The sequence below is a fragment of the Pipra filicauda genome, unplaced genomic scaffold (assembly GCF_003945595.2).
Source record: "Pipra filicauda isolate LSUMZ 115617 unplaced genomic scaffold, ASM394559v2 scaffold7_size6619720_pilon, whole genome shotgun sequence".
Lineage (NCBI taxonomy): Eukaryota > Metazoa > Chordata > Aves > Passeriformes > Pipridae > Pipra > Pipra filicauda.
Genome location: NW_024104976.1, coordinates 1,643,797 through 1,664,637, shown reverse-complemented (window position 1 = coordinate 1,664,637; position 20,841 = coordinate 1,643,797). Strand labels below are relative to the sequence as shown.

Sequence of the window (20,841 nt, the reverse complement as noted above, 5' to 3'; positions counted from 1 at the left end):
GCATTGAGCAGCTAGGTATTGTTTAACTAATCTGACAGGATTATAGCTCAGAGCAGGATGACTGCAGGCAACAAAAATCACCTTTCCTAGCTTTCTTCATTAAGTCAAATTACACTCACAAGTTCTGAAGTTTCAAGAGGTTTCTAGACAGTACTGAAATATCTACTGCAGAAGTCAGGCAATGTCCACAATTCCCCTTATATTTTGTCAGTGATTTTAAAATAAAATTTCCATATCATGATTGTCTTCACTAACAAATCTCAATCCATATACTAAATCATCATCACAGCTACAATGCAGAAAAAATTTCAAAGTGTGCAGGGAAAAAACCTAACAAATACCTTCCTACACCTCATCATAGCTGCACACAGGAACAGAGGGAACTTGAAGGGTTTCTTCCACAGCTAGTTTATATTATCTACAGCTATGTGAACAACAACCTATGTCAGCCCCAATTGCTCCTTAATTACCACCAGTAGCTCGCCTGTGATGTGTAGTTACTTTCCCTTTGGTTTCTAGTCTTAAAAATGCAGCTGTATCTAATTAGCACTGCTCTCATCTTGTAGGGACCTGGAGTTCTGCTGAGGTTAAAAAACAGCTTGCTCTATTCCACAGTACCTACAAGAAGGGTCAGCTAAGCAGGGCAGAAAGGGAGGTTATTCTCTGGAGTGATCCATGAAAACTGCCTGTCACAGCCATTAAAATCACCCAGTTGCTCTCCTGACAGAGAGCATCCAGCTAGAAATAATGGCATCACAGGACTCTACCCAACCTCTCTCCAGAGATCCAAGAACAGATAGACACATGGCTGTAATAATGATTTCACCAACCACAAAAATTTCTGAGATGAAATACTGCAACACCACCCAGCACACCAAGGCAAGGAGTGAATAACACCATAGTCATCAAAAACGATTGAAGGAATTTAATGTAACGCCTAAATTGGAATTTGGCCCCAACAGATGGAGGAACACCCAAAGTCCCACAGGACCATTAACGAGTGTTTGAGCAAGTAGACAGGATTTCTGCTCTACTTCTCCTGTGAAGACAGTAATACAAAAACTCAGTGATACAAAAACTAACATTTTCTTTCTCCTGGGTAAGGCACAGGATGCTCTAATACCTTTGTGGCTCCTTGCCTTTGCAGGAAAGTAGTAGAAGGCTGGGATGGCACACAGGTAACCAAACTTTGCAGACTGACCCATCCTAAGTGTGCAAGGCTTTGGGCCCCCTCTGCACACATTCTTGTCCAGCATTTTGCCAGCTGTCCTGATGTGGGTCACATTCCTCACTTGGGTGTGTGAGAGGGGTGTGACTTTTTGTTCAGTGCTACTTCCAGGGTGTTGCCAAAGCCTCAAGTCCGAGTGCCCTGGGAGCACTGCTAAGAGACTTCTGGCTTCTGCTCCACGATTATACTCCACAGGAGTCCCAAAAGTCTCAGTGACAAAAAATGTGGAAATTGAATTTTGGTCTGAATAAAGCCCTTAATTAACAGAGAAAAATGCAGTCGTTAATGGATCAGATTCAAGCATTTTCTGACTCAAATTCACCAATGTTTATCTTAAAGTCAGTGTTGCCACTGTTTATATAGCGTCCGACCTTTTTAAAAGCAAAATCATCACTCTTTATTTTAGGGTTGAGCCTAACCCAAACAGTATTTCACTATTTATACCAGTGTTGACATTCCTATAAGCAACATTGCTGTTGTTAAGCATGCAAGTTTTATAAAGGTAAGTTGATGTACTCGCAGACTTAAATGTCACTCCAGGAAAAATTACTCCCCCCCAGTCACCACAGAAAAAGCATTTACCTCAGAATTAATGCAAATGGAAGAGGAATACTTATATGAAGCAATGAAATAAGGTTTCCAGCAGCTATGCTAATAAAGAGAACCTCAGCCAACACACCCCATTTCCCATCTTGTTCATCATCTCTCTGTACCTGACGATTGCTATCATGATCCCACTTTAACGGGGACCCCCTGAAAAAACAGTACTGGTAATTCAGCAGGTAGCTCCCAGTTGTACTAGATCAGTGACCAAGGACATGTTATAGCTGCCAGAAGTAATTCTTGCTGGATAGGAAGTTAAACCAAGCACACAATCAGATGTTATTTATTAAGTATAAGAATTAATTATAGTTAATTACTAGGAAACAAACACCTTGTCTTATATTGCCGTATAAAACTCAAAAGATAATTTAAAATACTGGAATGGATATTCTGCTGTTTCATGATCACACTCTTAATGTTGAATCTCTATCATATTTCATGACACTGGTATAAAGGTGCTACTTTTAATTCTTTGAATTGTATTAATACCCACACAGCTTTAACTAAAATTGTTTGGTACCTACAATATGAAGATGCAGTGAAAGTAACTCTGTCTGTTGAGGTTCAAAAATCTACACGTATGACATTAAAGAAGGAAAAACTCATCCAATCTTTGCAGCCAGGCAATCACTCCAAAGGGATTTCACAAATGGGGTGGGAAATTTGCGGCAGCATTTGGGAGCAAAGCAAGCCACACCAGGTTCTTGGGTCCAGTCCCTTAACTGTTACCAAGTACAAGCTCTGAAGTTGGTGGCTGTTTGGGGTTTTTTGTTCTTTTGTTGTTGGTTGGTTTTTTTCATGATTCAGCAATTGAAAAATACCACCAAAATGTTTATGTGATGCAGCCTGTGCACACTTACAGCTCTCAGCTTTTCATGAACTAATACTTAACAAGGTACACGTTCATTCTTTCCTATTCACCACAGTCTTGGTACTTCATCCACAGAAGGAAACACTTGCCATGTTGTTCTACCCTAAATGTAGGTTACATTCTGCCAAAACCATTGGCAGACGATACATAAACCATGCCGTGTACAAACTCTTCTGAAATTGCTCTCCTTAACATGCAAATAAATTATGAAGTTTTGCCTGAAATAGGGATTTTTCTTTTGAAAGAATGTCATAATTCTTCTGAAATCACTAAAAAATTTCGAGTGCTTCTTAAAAGGCACCTGATGCAAGAAAGGGTGGTGAATCCACACCTTACTCTTACAGTCAAAATCCTTTATGATAACCAAAGTTAGCATTCCAAAATCACTAACCACTTATGAAACTTGTCTGCTCAAATTAATTTAATTTTTGTCTAATGACTGAAAGTAGAATCAGTTGCAAGAGTTTAAACAATATATGGACTTCACTGTAAATATGAATCAATAATGTGCAACCGACACATTCTAGTGCTATGTTCCATAGGTATTCAAAATTCTCTTAAAGCAAGGGAGACATCTATGCTTGATTATTATATTAGAAGGAAAAAAACACTATCAAATCACAGTCAAAAATTAGCAAGATTCCATAATCACACACTGTAAATTTCCACACTATTATCTAGCACCTGCTGTACTGTCAAATTAGGATGACCAGTAAATAAAGATAAAATGTTTGTCCTTCTGTGACATCTGCAGCTGTAAGGGTGAGTTTAGAGCACAGTCCTGCAGTCTTCACTCATCAGTGTCAAACTCCCACTTATATTAAATAAGTAAGATTAAATTAGCTGAGCAGGTAGGAATGTGTTGAACCTTCCAGTAATATACACTCTTTGGTCAAAAGATCCACAAAGAAACAGGTGCCTCAAGTATTTCTAAAGCAATATATCAGTTGGAAAGTATTTTTAGTTTTAATGTTTAATGTTAAGATGTACCTTTAAGTCTGTGAAATGTTACATTACAAAAAGGCTGTAAAAAGCTGCAGGGCCAATATTTAAGCTTAGGAGAAAGCATCACTATTTTTATTTTCAGTGAATAATGCTGTTTGCATACTCATGGCAAAAGAGACTGAAAAGTTTGTTACAAACTGTTAAACAAAATCAGTCCCCAAAAGAAGACTCTCCCCTTTTACTTTCAGAAGAAAGTTCTAGAAGTTCTTACCGTCACATTTTTGTGTCACTTCATTAAACTTGTGTCCAGCTGGGCATTTGCACTCAAAAGATCCAACAGTATTAATGCAATTTCCCCCTTGACAGATCCCAGGGATGGCTTGGCATTCATCCACATCTATCATATAAAAAAGGAAAAAACATCCACTTTCATTTCTCAAGAACAGCCATAATAATTTGTCTACACAGAAATTAAAGTAAATATGCCTAAATCCATTCTTCACCCATCATAATATTATGATACTTGCTTGTGAAGACAGACACTAATTTTGTAGTTACTCTACGCGAAGTATGATTAAGTACAGTACTCTAAATATTTTCTGCAAGAAATCACATGGTTATTATTGTTACAGACATTAAATATCTAACTGCTATTGCTTTGTTTTTCTAAAACATCTGGGGAATGGTGTGCAGAGAACACAGCCAGCCAGAACTCAAGTTTCTTTGAAGTGTCTGAAGCTGGGCACCCAAAATCACTTGCCCCTTCCGAAATCTTGGCACCTCCATCCAGTGCTTAGGCCACCAGTGCAGAGGAGTAGGGTGTGCATGGAAGGGGCCTCACGGAGAGCACGAAGAACTGCAGAGTCATTATTGATGGAAATTAATAACTCATCACTCCAGGAAGATCAGCACCAATGACCTTAGACTGCGGTTAGGATTTGACTCAAGAAGTTTCATAGTCATAATTAATGTCTCAAGAGGAATTATTAAGGACCTGCTCAGACATACATCAGTTTGGAGGGGTTTTTTCCCCTTTATTTTTCTCTCTTTGCTTTTGATTTTTTCACTGAAGAAAATGAAACAACAAAGATGGTATCACGGGCTACGTAGTAGGCTCACAACAAATATTTTCAAGAGGTCCCAGTTTCTGGCCTCATAGTTATTTTAGCACAACAACATGTGTGCCGTCACTTAGCTGCAGAAGTGTTGTCACAGCTTAATAACAGCTACAGAGAAGAGGCTAAAGGAGGAGGAGGAGTGGATTGCAATAGGAGACTCAGGAAGTCTGGCTCACAGTCCCCAGGGGCTGCCCTGTCTCTGCTGCTCAGGAGCTCCCTCAGGAGCACCAAGCACTCCACTCTCTGATCCAAATTCCTGTGCTTCCCCCAGCTCCCCAGGAGAACCAGCTGCTGCTGACAAAACCTGGTTGCTTGAGTTCTTGGGCTTCACACTGGGCTGGAGATGATGCCTTCAAATCTCCTTTTATAAATCCCAGAGAGCCAGCTGTAATGTGCCTTGCAGTCTGAAAAGCGAAGTATTACATCTGTACAAAAGGCCAAGAGGCAATTTTCCTGGGAGTAGGAAGTTTCAGGAATGCCAAGGGGCATATCTGTACCACATGGTAAACTGTTATGTAAAGATCCCTGGGTAGACTGAGGCAGGTCAGGGGGTGCAGCAGCAGAGGCAGAGAAGAGCTGTGCCCGAGGGAAGAGCTGTGCCCGAGGGAAGAGCTGTGCTGTGAGGCCACAGAACCAGCACAGCCTCAGCACCACGACAGCCACATTGCTGCTGGGACTCAAGCTACAGCAATGTGCTCTGCTTTAATAACAGCAATCAGTCAGACTTCATGGCACTGTACTGACTTAAAAAAAAACTCAAAAATTAAAAAAAAAAAGAAGTTGTACTTCTGAGTCACAATGTCTGTTTCAAAATCCCACCTTTTGGCTTTCATTTTTCTCCTTTGTATCTTTAAAAATCTCAGCTGTGATATTAATTTAACTTTCGGTCAAAGTCAGACTTTGAGCAGTGATATTCTATTTACTTTTGAAAATAAACGTGCCCTCCCTTTTGTTTTATTTTTTCTGACTTCTCCACACAATAATAAGGATTTCTTTTTCTCTTCAGAGAACCTGGATTTTGTTTATTTCCTTTATTTAGATTGAATATGGATGTGAAATCCCTGAAATGTCTCCAGTCTAAATGGAAGTTATCTGATTTCAAAAGGATTTGATTTAGTACAATTGCATGAAAAATAAAGCTAATATATGATCCCATAACAGATCTGTTGAAATTATGAACACAATACTTGAGAAGAAAAAACTGGAAAATACAAGTCAAACATTCAGGGCCAAAACTGTGTTGGCACCACATGCAGATTAGCATCAATGTAGCTGCTTGCTAAGAAATGTGCAGTAAGCAGAAGTATCCTTATTCCAAACTGCACAAAACCCATTGGAGAGGTCACTACAGCTTTCCCATGACACAAACAATTGGGATATAACTAGGTGTGGCATAAATTCAGGGGTGTGGGCCACATATTTATGTACATAAGTTTTCAAAAGTGTCCAGAACCTCGGTCCACAGATTTCTGCACAATTTAGTCCTGACCTTTACAGGGAGAGGGGGAACAGAATCACTGAGGTCAAAATATGGGCAGATCATGCAGCACACACAACCATGTCCATCTCGAAGTTCACAATGTCTGTCTGCAGGCACCAACCAGGACTTGGCTTGTGACAGAAAGTATCTACATTTTTAATGCAACGGAATGCCTTGAAGTCCTTCATAGGAATTTAATGGTTATACAAAATAACTCATAGATTTATAATCTTTATCTCCCCTATTTTCAAAAATATTGTAACTTATTAGAAAATGTTAGACAGATTGAAATAAACTGGCTCCAAAGATATGGTCCTGGGAATGTATAATCCACATAGTTGCCCCTGTTAACTTTCTCCTGTTTCCTGCCAGACATCCAGACAATAAAGGAATTTATACAGCTGGAAGTATTAGAATAAAAGCCAAAAGCAGTGTAAGGACTTTCTATGGTAAGGCATGCTCTGAAAGAAGTAAGCAACATCTGGGTGGATTTTACAATTTGAAACAAATGCAAATGCATTTCCAAAATTGTATAAAATGTATAATAGGGCATTTCAAATGGCACGACAGGCACTTTTCTCTAGGTCAAAGCAGTGTAGCTCTAGAGATAAGACACCTAAGATGAATTCAAAATCAACATCTCTTAGCTAAAAAATCCCACACCGGATAAATGGAGCAGCATTGTCACAGATTGATTTTTGCATGTTTTGAGTGCTTTCTGCAACAGAACAAATTCCTCCACAGAGTGATGGAGTGGTACACTCAGAAAAACACGATTACAGAACCAAGGGAAAGGGCTGCTGGCAGTGAGAAATTCATTAAGATGCTGGCTGCTCTCACATGACCCAAGTTACTAATGTACTCAGTTGAACAGCAGACACTCACTGAATCATGAAGTAATGCATCTGACAGTGTTTTTCCATTCTTCACACATATAGCTGAGAATGGCTTAGGACAGGTTATTCACAGCAGTGTAACTCAATTAAGATTAATCCAGTAACAATTTCAGCAGCTTTGGGGGAGGCTTTGCTGGTAACTTACCTTGACAGGCCCCCGTTCGGATGTTTGGAATGAAGCCCCGGCGGCAGGGATGGGGCTGGGCAGGACACATTTCGCAGGGGTGGCCCCACGCCCTCCCGACGGTGGCACAGCAGAGGGTTTTTGTGCAGACTATTCCACTGAGCTGCCCCTGGCACATCTGGTTGGTCACCAAAGTGAAGCAAGGGCCGGTCCTGTAATCTGAGCCAAACACAGGAAACCGAATCAGCATCACAATAAAAATACACAACAAAACTCATAATAAAGCAAAACAACAGCACGTCTAGGCAAGTCTTTTTCACACAAATTGCCCACCGACCCAACAATTTTACTTAGCAGTGTTCTGCAGAGGATTTTTTGTTTCTTTCATTCAAATCCACTGATAATATAAATTGTGACTATTTTACCAGGACTATTATAAAATTAAGATCCTGGAGGTCCCCTTTGCTGCTTGGTTTAATCACTCATAATACTCTTTCAGGGGTCTTTTCATCAGTTGCTTTAAATATTCAGTGCATTAATTAAAAGAATACTGATAAAAGAGTTAGGATATGTTTATTTTCACAAGTGTTGTTCTCAAATGAGGCTCAAGGGAAGAGAACAGACTGCAGGAAGTTTTTTGAGGACAATTTGCACTGTTACTCAGGCATACGCTGCACCAGACACATGGGTAAGCTTTGCCTACAGCTGAACGGAGGGCATGTGGAACACATCTGCTTGGATTTGTTTATGGTAGGACAGGTCACTTAGCCAACAGACAGAATTAAACTAAGATATTAATGAAATACTAGTAGGTTTTATTTTGTTCCATCCTCCGAGGGCAAAAAACAAACAGTGGTATTGCCAACTCCTGCTGTCTCCTGAACATCCAGGGTGCACACTCCAGTCAATTTTTCACAAGCAACCCTAAAATGCTTTTTTTGTCATGGTGCACCAAGACAGAGTCCAGCATCCTGTAAGCATAGCCAGCAAATTATGAACCTGATGTTTGTTTGTACTGAAGTAGTTACCAGGTGCCTCAGCCAAAGTCACTAAGTAATCCACACTGCCTTAGACTCATAACATTATAAATTCCTCCAATTTTCATGCCACTTTCAAACTTTTTTAAAAAATAATATATTTTCAGTAAGCCATTGTTAGAAAGTGTGAAATAAGGCAGACGTGAGAATGGATGCCTTTCCCATCTGCTCCACCTTCATGCCAATCTAGGGATGCTGTGTCCACATCCTATAATTCTGATAATTAATCAAGTCATTCTGATCTAACTAATAAAATAGCTTATAGAAGTCCTGTAAGCCACACAATAGTGCTGTATTGCTACTGTTGTCTTCATCAATTAAACATGATGACCTCAGAAAGGATATCAAGTTACTTTGAAGGACCTACCTCCAAAAAACTTATACTAAATGACAATAAATATAATTTCTTCTTCATTAATTATGTATTACTTCCTATAACTGCCATTCTATATTTTGTCTGTTTAACACTTCTATAATCATTCAGATCATCTCTTTTCCTTTTAAAATACTAGAACAACAACAATCTTCTTTAAGCCTCTATATTTCCAGATTTATGGAGAATTAACCTGCATGATATGAGAACCAATTAGCTAGCTATTTTCAGGCTTCCTGGTTAGTTGGACTAGCTGTATAAAAATATGTAAATGCAAATCCTGCTAATTACTTTCATCCCTAAAGGCTCTCAGATTACAAATATAAAATTCCTTTCCTATCCCCTCCAACCAGTACAGCTACATTTACTGTACAGTTCTCCCTTCCCTTCTCTAGCAATTCCATCAGCCTCATCATGAAATGGGTCAGAATGTCTGATAACATCTCCCTTGCCTTTGATTATTTAATTCCTTGTCATCATCATAACTTTCTTTGGCCTGGTATTTCTTAGTGGGTCCCTTCATTTCCTATATTAATTTTCTACACTACAACTTCTATCAAGTTTTTCCCTATTTTAAAGCATTTTTGTAACTGCTTTATTTTCCCAGTTTGACAGGCTTGTTTTGCTTTTGTCAAAACTGCCATTGCCTTCTTTCTCATTTCTCATTCTAGACATGCAGCTTTCGACCATGTAGTACAAAACCAAGTATTACCAGCTTAATCTTATTCCTTCAACACACAAATGAATACAAATAGGTCATGATCAATTATACCTATCAATTAAAAAAATTAATTTCCCAGATCGATTCTTCATCCTTGACCAACATGAGAATTCATATTTTACTCTGTGCAAAACTCCTCAGAGTGTAACTTCTAATATTAAAGCAACAGATGACAACTTCTTTAGAAACACCATAGTTTTGTGGTGGCGACAGGAAATCTTCAGTGCACCTCCTCAGAATGAAATCCCTCATTGTGGATTGTCCCTCTGCCGTTTATATATAGACAGTTTGAAAAGGAGTCATTTTGTTCTCTGTGGCAGCATCGTACAGCACTGAATAACCCATCTTGAACTTTATGGTAGGATATGAATGGATCAGCATTTACAATTGTCTGCTTTCAAGCTATAAATGACTTAGCAGCGGCTAATATGTCTTAGAAATATGGTGAACCCCATGAAGTTAACTTCATAATCACGCAAATCTTGAAGTAGGTCAAATATGCACTCAAAGTGCATGAAGTAAGTCAAATATGCACTCAAAACCAAGCAAGTCCAGCTCCTATTTGTTACTATTCAAGTTCATAACACTTTAGAATAGAGAATTACAGACTACTTTCACCTAATCTTTTGCCTTGATAAATTTTATTCTTAATACTCAGTTTTCTGCTGAGTACAGTTTTCCTTCTGTTTTCTCAAACTGTCACTTTTTCACAAGGAAGATTTTCTTTTTGTTCTTACCAGAAAATTCTAAATGTCAGAAAATGCATAAGAAAAAGATCGTTTGGATGTACACATCAACCTAAGGCCACAGAGAAATCCACATGTCAAGTCCATTTTTTTTTATACAGAATAAATAGGCTGAGTAAATAGAGCTTTAAAATCAAAGCATTCTTAATAGTGAGTTTAGGCTTTTTTGACAAGATAAAGGTCTACAAGAAGGAAATGGGATTCTACTAACACATCAATTGAAAGAGACTTGGGATATGAGCTGAAAACCGCAATCTTTATTTTGCAGCAACAAAGTTTCCTTAAACATTCATGTGATATGTGATTATTCAAACTACTTCAATAAGTAAAGCTGAAACACAAGGTAGCCGTGATCAGTCAGGAGTTGAAAAGATAGAAAAAGGGAAAATATAGCCAGGAAAGCTATTACACAATTTGTTTGGGTTTTTTTTCCCAGAGGTAATTTCGTTTTAACTGAAGAATGTTAAGACTTGAAATTACTTTAGTAAAACGATTTTTTAAAGATGGGCAACTGGTAATTCAAATCTAATGCAAATTTCAGCACATGCAAGCAGCCTTCAGTAAGGCATTAGTCATAATGTTATACTCATAAGTTATCTAACAACTTTATCTGCTTCTTCACATACTTCTTAGCTATTTGGATAAGGAATAATTCCACAGGGAGCCTCAGACAACTGAAAAGACAGTAGAAACTGTAAAACTACATTAAGATATTAAGTTATAATATTGTCAAAAAGAGGGAATAGAATGACACTGGTTTACAGCATGCAACAATTTAGCTTATTAATTCCACAGGAAAGAATCAAGTTACATTTTGATCTAGAACTTGTTCCTGTTTCAGTCACAACCATCAAATAATTTTAGTTATCTTCTCAAAAGATCCTTTATGTTCCTAAAAGCACCAGACAGGCTGCTGAAATATGTAGTCCTGGCAGGCTTTGATCAAAACCAAGCACAGCAATAAATAACGATAATTGTTCCAAGTAATTCTGGACAGCACTGAAGAGACTCCGAGCACCAGGATAATGCAAGACTTCTGACACCAGATACACATCTCAAGCCAACCTCTGCTTGGCTTCAAGCACAATATAGTTTTTAACGTAAAAATAAAGGTTAAAAACATTGTGAACTAATGGAACCTGAATGAAACAATTATGCTACTGCAAGGATGCTGGAGGAAATTCTGGTCCCTCTTTCCTCCAAGATGCACTATAAATCTCCAATAAAGAGTTCTTGATGTTTCAAAGTAATGGCCTGATTTTGCAAACTGATAACCACCTGCTGGGAAGGCTGACAGACCTCTCTTAAAATAAATGGAAATTGAATGGGTGCAAAGGTGGAAGGATGAGACTGTAGCAAGCCAGCATGATCAGGATCAAGATCTCACTGCTGAAAACAGGAAAATGCCCTCTCTTGCCATGAAGGAAAAATGGATTACAATAAAATGAGTGCTGTTTTTCCAGTTCTCCTCACATAGCATGCACAGCTCCCACGAGACCTGGGGCTGCACATCCAGACCATTGCCTGGAGGGAGGAATCATTCCTCCAAGCTCTTAGCACCTCACGTGGGGAAAATCGGCATGAACCCCTAAATCCAGCCAAGACTGCTGTGCAACTGAAACCATCCTCAGCAACACAAACTGGCAACTTCCCCTCTCTTTAGTACAGCAGGAAAGGGAAAGAAAGGAATATTCCATTATCACAGAAATTATGAAAGAAAGGTCAGAAAGGGCTCTAAGGCAAGTGAAGTATCTTAAAGCTGATCTTTATTACAACTTCCTTTCCTGCTGGGCAGTATTTTTCTTTCTGTTGTTTGAAGGGTTGGTTGTGGGGTTTTTACCAGCCAGGGATAAAAGCGGGACATTGGAAGTGAAACACAGTTTTATCTCTGCAAAGCCCTCAGTGCTGCCCAGGTGGGACCTGTGGCACTTGGTGGCCTGTGCCACTGCTCAGCCAGCCATCAAAAGAGAATCCCAGTCAGAATCCCAGTCAGTTGTACCCAGAACACTCTTTTCAAAACTGATCTCACACAGCCAAAGAATAATGCAAGCTGAAAGGTTGGCAGTCTAAGTTTCAAACTGAAGAATCCTTTTAACACAGCACATGACTTCAGGCACATTTCAACTACTTTCCTCAAATATCCCAAATGTGTATTTCTAATGGGGAAATAAAAAAGAATTTGATAGCAATTCTGTTCTTCAATGGCATTCTTAAAGTGCAACCCAGGATTTTAAATGGTGAGAGAACTAGTAACTAAGCAGTTACAAGCAGAAAAAAAATACTGGATAAATAAATTGCAGCACTCTGCAGTTGGGTGCAGGAACAGTATGAGAAACAGAGCTTCCATTTTTCCCTTGCCTGAATGGCAGGTGCTGAGAATGCTACATATAAGAAAAGATATCACACCTCTGTTATGGGGGGGAGGGGCCTTCTGTTAAATACAGCTTTTAAGTAAAGTACAATTAGGTTTAGAAAAACAGATTATGGGATTTCCAAAGGAGTTTCCAAAAAAGTCCAGTGACCGGATGCTTGCATATGGAGAAAATTAATGGAAGGAGAAGGGAATTCTGAACGTGTCAAGTCAAATGTCACCAATAAAATTATATGAGGATGACATGAAGAAAATTATGTGTTTGGAACAGGGATACAAAGTATTAAAAAATCATTTTCACTGAGCCATGAATGAAGAACATTAAATGAATTCTAAAAACATGCACATATAATCCTATCTACCTAAGCCAATTCAGGTGTGCTTGTACAGAAAAAAAATCTGTTTTCCTGAGTTTAAAAACTGGGAATGGAAGAAATATAGATCAGATGTTCTGATCTAACATCTGAAATAAGTGGTGACACAATTGTAGCATTGATACGACAAGAAACACCAATCCTTAAAACTTCAGTTCTTTGAGAACTGTTTTTTGAGAGGACTGGAAACCATACCATACTCCTCACTATAGAAACAACTCTACTGCCAATGGAAAAACACAGTGTCCATCACTATGTTTCACAGTACTTCAATCATTCACTCTCTTCAGAGAAGGCAGCCATACATTTGAAGACGATGGTGAAAAACACAATGCTTCTCATTTCAGGAGGCAGGATGTGCTGTGCCTGAAACGCGAATTCTTGCACTAAAATTCCAAGAATTGCAGAGAGTCTCAGAACTGACACAAGAGAACAGCATGACCAAGCTGACTGGAGCAGTAAGCATCACCATAGGACCGAGAGTTACAGAACACAAGGGTTTGTAACTTCAGGCTCAATTTCAAAATCCAAGTGATTCTAGGCCTTTTTAGACATACTAAAATCTCCTGATAAGGACAGAGAGAACAAACAGAAGGCTTTACAGACATATTCCTCATAAAAGATTAATGCAAACCTGTGTGTGTCACAGTACAAGAGAAAAAGGGAAGGGCAGTGAGCTTGTAAATCCATCTTCACTTGCAAAATGTCCCTTTCAGTTGCTGGTAGGCTATAATCAAAGGATATCTTGCACATGAGATTTTATGGATTTTAACTGCTGGTCATAAAGTGAATGACCATGCTCAGAAACCCATGGGATAACTATTATTTGCCTCCATCTTCCCTAATGTAGAGTATGCTGCACATCTCGATTCGTGGACTGAGTCAAGACCAGACACATGACACATTCCCACATTAGCTCCATGCACTGACTTCCAGCTATTAAAAAACTCAGACACAATAATGCTCTGTCCACAGGTGACACTGAAAGGCCAGCTGATAAATGCATCCAATCACAACACACTTTTTTTTTGTTCCACACAGGCCATTTCCTTAAATAATTACTCACTGTTAAGCACTCCCTGTCCTCTCCTCCCCCCAGCCAGACACCATTACTCACCCCAGTCAGATCCCAATGTGTCATCATTGGAAAGTACATGGCAAAGATATCAGAGGGTGTTCAGAAGGAAAGAAAACAAAACTTCGTAAATATTTTAAAACTTATTTCCTATGATGTCTGACACTTCTCACCAATGAGGTTTGGTAGGTTGAGATGTGGTATGTGAAGAAATTATCACCATGCCACTTCTGTCTGCTCCCTTCCAGTGCCAGAGATAGCTTCACATATTAGCAAGACCATTTCCCAGCTGCTTCAGAGCAGCACTGAGCTACAAATTGCTGAGATTTAACACTGGCTAGTGCTAAGATGTCACTGGAAATAGGGACTCAGAGTGCAACCACTCAGGCACTGTTTCTGGCCAGGATATAAATCTGGCAGCAGAAATGTCTCAAAATACTACAGCTGTGCTGTGCACAGATCACAGCTCCAAGTTGCCTCTCGTTATTTTAACAAGAGTAAAAAACATCCATGGAAGCATATCTAACACTGGTACCATAATTCTATATTCTGTATTAGTCTGATACAAAAGTTAGTTACCGCCTCATATAATCCAGCCCCGGGAATATTATCCTCTAATTCATGAATCTGATGACCCCATTTCTGCATGTCTTCCTCACCTTTGCTTGTTGCAAATTATTCTCATATATTGACTTGCTGGCACACTTCAGTCTAAATTTATTTTCCATTCCATAAGCTGCTTCACAAATCCATTTCTGCACAGATGATCTGTTTAACATGTCTATCTAGCAAATATTATCTAGTCTTCCTAGAATACTTGTTAAAGAACAGGACTTTTAAATAATAGTTTACTAATAAGAGACTAATGAGACTAATGTTATCAGTTGCATTTGATGTATAGAACAATTCAGGCTATTTTCTACAGTATGTTGGCAATCCATTTTCCAGAACAAATACACAACTATTTTCATGCCAATTTTGTTCTTGCAACTGACCCAGTTCTCGGAGTCCGTAACTGAAAAGTAATAACATTACAGTAATAAAATAAAAAAATAGTGTTCAAAAATTATTATTACAGAATTGGAGTGATTTGTTGCACACACTTTAATCCAACACACAGACTAAGCATTTCACCAAAATCAAAGCTTCAGCTCTCTTGTTCCCAATTATGTGCGGCAGCAGTCCAAACACAGAAAATTGTTACCACATTTTATTCTTTTCCATGATGAAGAAAACAGTAAGCAATGCAGCTAAATGTAGAATAACTTCTCATTTCTGAATAGTCAGTTACCTGACAAACTCTAGCCCATCCTACTTTGCTGTATAACCTACAAAGGAACATGTCTTTGCAGATTTTAATTTTTCCAATTTCTTTCACAGGCTAACAGCAATTAAATAAAATTGTGACTTGATTTTCACCCTTTTGCTAAAGAGTAACTAACTTTGGTGACATATTTGTTGTTAAGACCAGACAATTATCAAGGAGAATGGATTCAACTAAAGAACTCTGCAAGTTTCACTTAAAAATAACAAGTTGGCTGAAGTTTATTACTACTTTTTAAAAAGTGTTCTTAAGAGTGCCACGTTATAGAAACTCTCTTAACATACCACAAAGTATTAACTATTAACTAGTAAGGTGAAGACAAAACTAATTGACGAGTTCTGTGCATTTTTTTTCTCTTTGGCTCCAGAACACATTGACTAAAGTAACTAAGACTATCCAAAAGTAGTGTAAACTGTGTAAGAAAAATAGATTCTATTGACTTACAGAATATTAAATAGAGCAACATCCAAAGAGAGGGAAAATGCTTTCAGACAATGCAATGCATATGACTTAAAGAGATACTGCTCCATTTACAAAGCAGAGGGAGTGGTACAATACATTAGAAATAACATGGGGTTTTTTTCTAAAATATAAATGTTCCTCTGCAGTGCCATGAAACACAATACAATTGCAGAGCACTGGAATGAAACTCAGTCCAGGACTCAAAACGGGTTATAAATAAGAAGGGGAGGTGAGAGGGAGAAAGGAGCCAATTCTCAGTGAAATACAAAGAGTAAACATACAACAGGAATGGAGAGAAGTCCACTCGCTTTCAGTGTGGGAAGGCAGGAAATGTAATAATGATGGTTTGGGTGTTGGTAATTATATGTTAATTTAATGACACATACACAAATAACTTTTGTGGTCACAACAGAACTCAGAACTTCTAAAGTCCTGGCAGCTCTTTAACAAGGTAATTAGAACAATCAACAACTTACCCCTTTATAACAGGAACCACGAAGCTTGTCTGAAGCAAGCTCCCCCTTTGCCATAACTCAAAAAGACCAGCACTCCTGAGAAATTATAACAATGGAAAACTTCCACCAAATGAAAGGAAGGGGCACACAGATTGTATCCCTGTGAAAACTCTTCTCCACATGGCTCCACATTCCTTCAGCCAGGCACTTACCCAGGTTTTCTTATTCTCATATGCATGCATTTTCTGTGATATGATTTTGGTGACGACAGATTTGATATTATGTAAATAATGAATTTTTTTTACTAGCTAAAGACTTTAGAGTTGGACTAGATGATCCTTGTGGGTCTCTTCCAACTCAAAATATTCTGTGACTTTGGAATAACTAATACTGTTCTTTTTGAGTAAGGCTGTAACACAGAGTTTTATGCTGTATACAGCCAGCTAAAAAGACATCAAAAAAATCTGAAAAACAGTGACAACATAGAGTATTTTGATTTTCACAGAAATATTTTAACAATTATTTCATTTCATGATTGCACAATAACCCACAAAAAAATCTCGGAAAGCATTACAAATTTAAGTCAATAATGTACAAAAATTGCTTCAGACACTAATATCTCACCTCTAACTCTGTGGTGAAAAACATCAACTACTTAATTGAAATACCATGCAACCCTCTGTGTTACAGGATCAGATTCCTTCCTCTATGAAACTGTGGCATCACTCTGTGTGTACACCAGCATAATCATGACCAGAGTCTGGCTCATTTTGCATAACCACATATATGGGATTTGCATTAAGACTGTGGTCCAAAAATAAACATGGTAATAACATGTACTATTTAACTCTAAGTCCGATGGTATCTCTGTTGAAATGTCACAGATTACATGCCATAATTCTAGAATTATCTCATGTATTCAATTCCTATTGCTAGAAGTAGAAAACATCTCCTTACGAGAAGGCAAATGATCTAATCTTTACTTGCATGTCTTCAACTAAGCAAGCACGATTTTATTAAATATATAATATATCCACCAACATGAAGCACATGAGATGCTAATACATGTGCTTCATTACTCATATTATTTCTTTAAGGCTTGCTGTCATTCCTGTCTTCACTGACCACTTGGTTGAAGGAGTCAGCACTAACAGGTGGATGTCCCTCAGCATCCACGAATGACAGGCCTCAAGTAAGTGAGGACCCTCACATCTTTCTTCTAAGGGTTATAGGAACTATTTATGACAATTGGCAATTAAACCCTTTGTAAAACCATATCAAAAGTCTGATTTTCCCAAGCAGGGAGAGTGTGAAGACTAATAAGTATTTTAAAACAAGGAGGTGGGAAAAACAAAGAGATGTGAATCCACAGACAATTCTCAAACTTAGGGTCAAGCTCCCTTTTTACTTGCATGCAGCAGGCAAGAAGAGCAAAAGGTCTTTACTGACTCCTGGCAGTGAAGTAATGAAGAGCACTTTTTGGTTCTTTAACTTAAGGTATCAGTTGAGAAATGCAAGACTTTCTAAAAGACTTTGAATTACCATGAATATTCTAGGTAAATATGGGAAACTTTCTGTGCATTTACTGAAAATGTAGACAACTCCACATTCTTAACATCTCCACATTGGTTAACATTTCTTAACTTTTTAACAGCATCTGTGCTGATGCCTTTGGCCTTTCCTTACTCATCACACTTGCTCCATTATTTCAGTCTAACGGGTATTGCAGATCTGTTTTACCTCAGCACTGGAAACTGGTATAGAACAGGTTGGTATTGTAGGTGCTCAGATACAACACCCAGAACGAAGCCCAGCTCCCAGTTACAAGTGAAGGGTCAGACTCACTGACTTTGATGAGAGAATGACAATTCAGTGGGGGAATCCTCACACAAAAAACAACCAGTGTGGGGCGGTAAAGGGAGGAGAGACATCCAACCAGGTTCAGGGGCCTCTTTCCAAAAGCTGGGCCATACTGGCTCAACCAAAAGCGACACACTCCAATTGTATTTTACTAATTATGTGCTTTGAGGAATAGCTTCAGAATCCTGGAAACTGTAGTGTGTACTGAATGGTCTATTACACTGATCACTGTACAGTTTTGCATGATTTCTCATTACTTATTTTAGAAATTCTGAGTTGAAAAATAAGGTTTTCTCACCTTCATGCTGCATAAATCCCAGTGGTCCCTCAAAGCTGATCTTTGTATTTTTTTTTTCCTTGATAATCACAGACATTTATCTGTATAAATGCACAGAACAACTGGAATTGATGGTTTCAAAAATGGAGTTCAGGAAGTGGTGCTCCAAAACACACGTGAAAGCCAGTGAGAATCAGATAAGTAATTTTTATTTGAGGGATGTGGGAGAAAGGAATCAGGGGTTCAGCAAATAAACCAGGTGTCTGTGAACAGATAACTAGCATACTGAGGGGAACAAAGAGCTCTGGTCTGTTCTTTGTATAATAATAACACAGTAATGCTGATTTCATACAAAAATGGGAGATGCCCACTGAAGAAGGCTGCTGGTTATACATGTACATATATCTGCACATACTTGCACTTTTTTTTCCTCTTCCATTTGCAGTACAACAGACTCAAGCTGAAGTTTTGTTACACCCTGGCTATACAGAGATGCTCTGAAAGATAAGCAAATACTCAACATAATAGGAATCACTCAGATTTAGGTCAGCAAACTACAAGCCTCACTAACTCCCAACACAGGAGTACTTAACCTTTGCATAACACGGGTACCTTAGCCTGTCATGCGACCCAAGCCTCCCTTTCTCTGTTTCCCCTGTGTGGTGTAACACCCTGCATAGCCTGGCCTAGCTACACATCACTGCTAATGCATCATGATGTGCGAGGAGCACCAGAATCTAAAACACATGAAAATTAGAGAGCCACAGACAACAGAAGTCCTTTAAACACATTTTCCATTCTTAAAAAAAATCATTAAAATGCCATGAAATTAAGTACAGTCTTTACAAATTTAACCACGTTATTTATAGATAAAATAATAATTTATGTTAAATTTACGAAGCCCTAACAGGCTTTGCTTCTGTTTACAGATAAAAGTATCCGCAGAAACTGCCGTTGATCCAGATGCCTGTCTAATACATAATACTTCACAGCCTTACAAAATGCTGCGTATAAAAGGGTGGAAAATGCTTTTTGGCCTACTTTCTACACTGACATACTGAAAAGGAGGGAGAGTCTTGTGGTTGAGACACTTGGCTGGGACTGAGATGACCTGGGTTCAGTTTCAGACTCTGCTACAGACTCCCTGTACGTCCTCACACAAGTGACTTAATCTCCCTGTATATTAGCTCCCCACATGGAACGTGGGGCTGCCAATATTTCTGGATGATGTTGGGGTTTTTTCCTCTTCAGACTACACAGCCTTTGGGACACAGACTTGTATGTTTTCTGAATGATAAAGGGAGCCTCAAGCTGAGTTCAGGCCTCTTGGCATCACCCTAATAAAATGAGAAAAGATCTTTCATGTAAAGTTTTTGTGTTAAGATCCTTCAAGGATCTTTTTGTTGGGTTGATTTGGGGTTGCATTTTTGGGGGGGGATGGGAGACTGTTGTGGTGGAGTTTTCTGGGGGATTTTTTGGCTTTTTAATGTTCAATTAATTGTTAGTTTCTAGTAAAAGACAAGAGGAATTCACTCCTGGGATTTTCTGTGCTGGGCGAGTGCAACAGCAGCAGAACACATTCCACAGAGGAACTCATGCACAATCAATTAGGTCGTCTAATTAATTTTCCAACTCAATAGATGCTATGAACTATTTTTTTTTCAGAAATATATCTATACTGGATACACATGTGTAAAAGCAATCCAAAAACTTCTAAAATCTTAAAGGAGAGGGACAGATAATATTCACTTGAAGGGAATGGGCTGCTACATGGGAACGATGCCCTCTCACGTGGGATTCATATTTCTGTCATGAAGGGAGAAAACACATACCGGGGGATAAGAGTATTTTCCAGTTGACAAGGTTATGTAGTTACCATTAGGGACTGACTTGTTAATCAGTATTTATAGTGATTTATGATAATAGGGTACCCTGTAATTAGGGAGAATGAAAACATTGACCATGTGGAGAGAAAGAGCAAAAGACCCATTTAAAAATAGGCTTGAACCAAACAGGGACAAAAAATGTAAATATTTACAGGGGTTTTAATCACAGATTACATAAGGTGCTACAGCATCTAACAACAGATATCTGTTTCTCTAGTTGTAATTCAAACAAAATCTCAATGTGTCTGAATAAGGACTCTGGAATGAAGATTGAAACATGCAGGAGAAGAATGGCTAGAGAATTTTCTGCCTTCTCTCCCAGGGACTTCAGCAGCAAATTTTCAACTGACATGAATTTTCTCTGTACTTCCTTTCCCATCATTGTGATCACCCAAAAGTCCTTATTCCACACCAATATGATGAAGTGTTTGTGAGATTATAATTATAATTGTGATGTCTGGATTAAAACAGTGAGCTGTGACATTTCTAAGGGTCCTAAGGGAGATGACAGTGAGTTATAGAGAATACACAGATATTTGATAATCCACAATTATGGGAAAGCAGATAGAAGCACAACAAAGCACTTCAGTGGGGATTTTATTACAGGCATTTCTA

General features: G+C 38.5%; 1 protein-coding gene across 6 annotated transcripts in view; it reads right to left on the bottom strand.

Annotated features, from left to right (window-relative positions):
* FBN1 (fibrillin 1) overlaps positions 1-20,841 on the bottom strand; it is a 148,613-nt gene that overhangs the window by 86,737 nt on the left and 41,035 nt on the right. For all 6 annotated transcript variants that reach the window (XR_005566766.1, XR_003542735.2, XM_039390052.1 and 3 more), the window contains exons 7-8: positions 7,287-7,484; positions 3,919-4,044 (exon numbers count right to left, since the gene is read on the bottom strand). Coding sequence is in view for 4 of the 6 variants with exons in the window: in XM_039390052.1 (XP_039245986.1) it covers positions 3,919-4,044; positions 7,287-7,484 (324 nt within the window). In the remaining 2 variants the exon portion in view is untranslated. The remainder of the gene's footprint in view (positions 1-3,918; positions 4,045-7,286; positions 7,485-20,841) is intronic.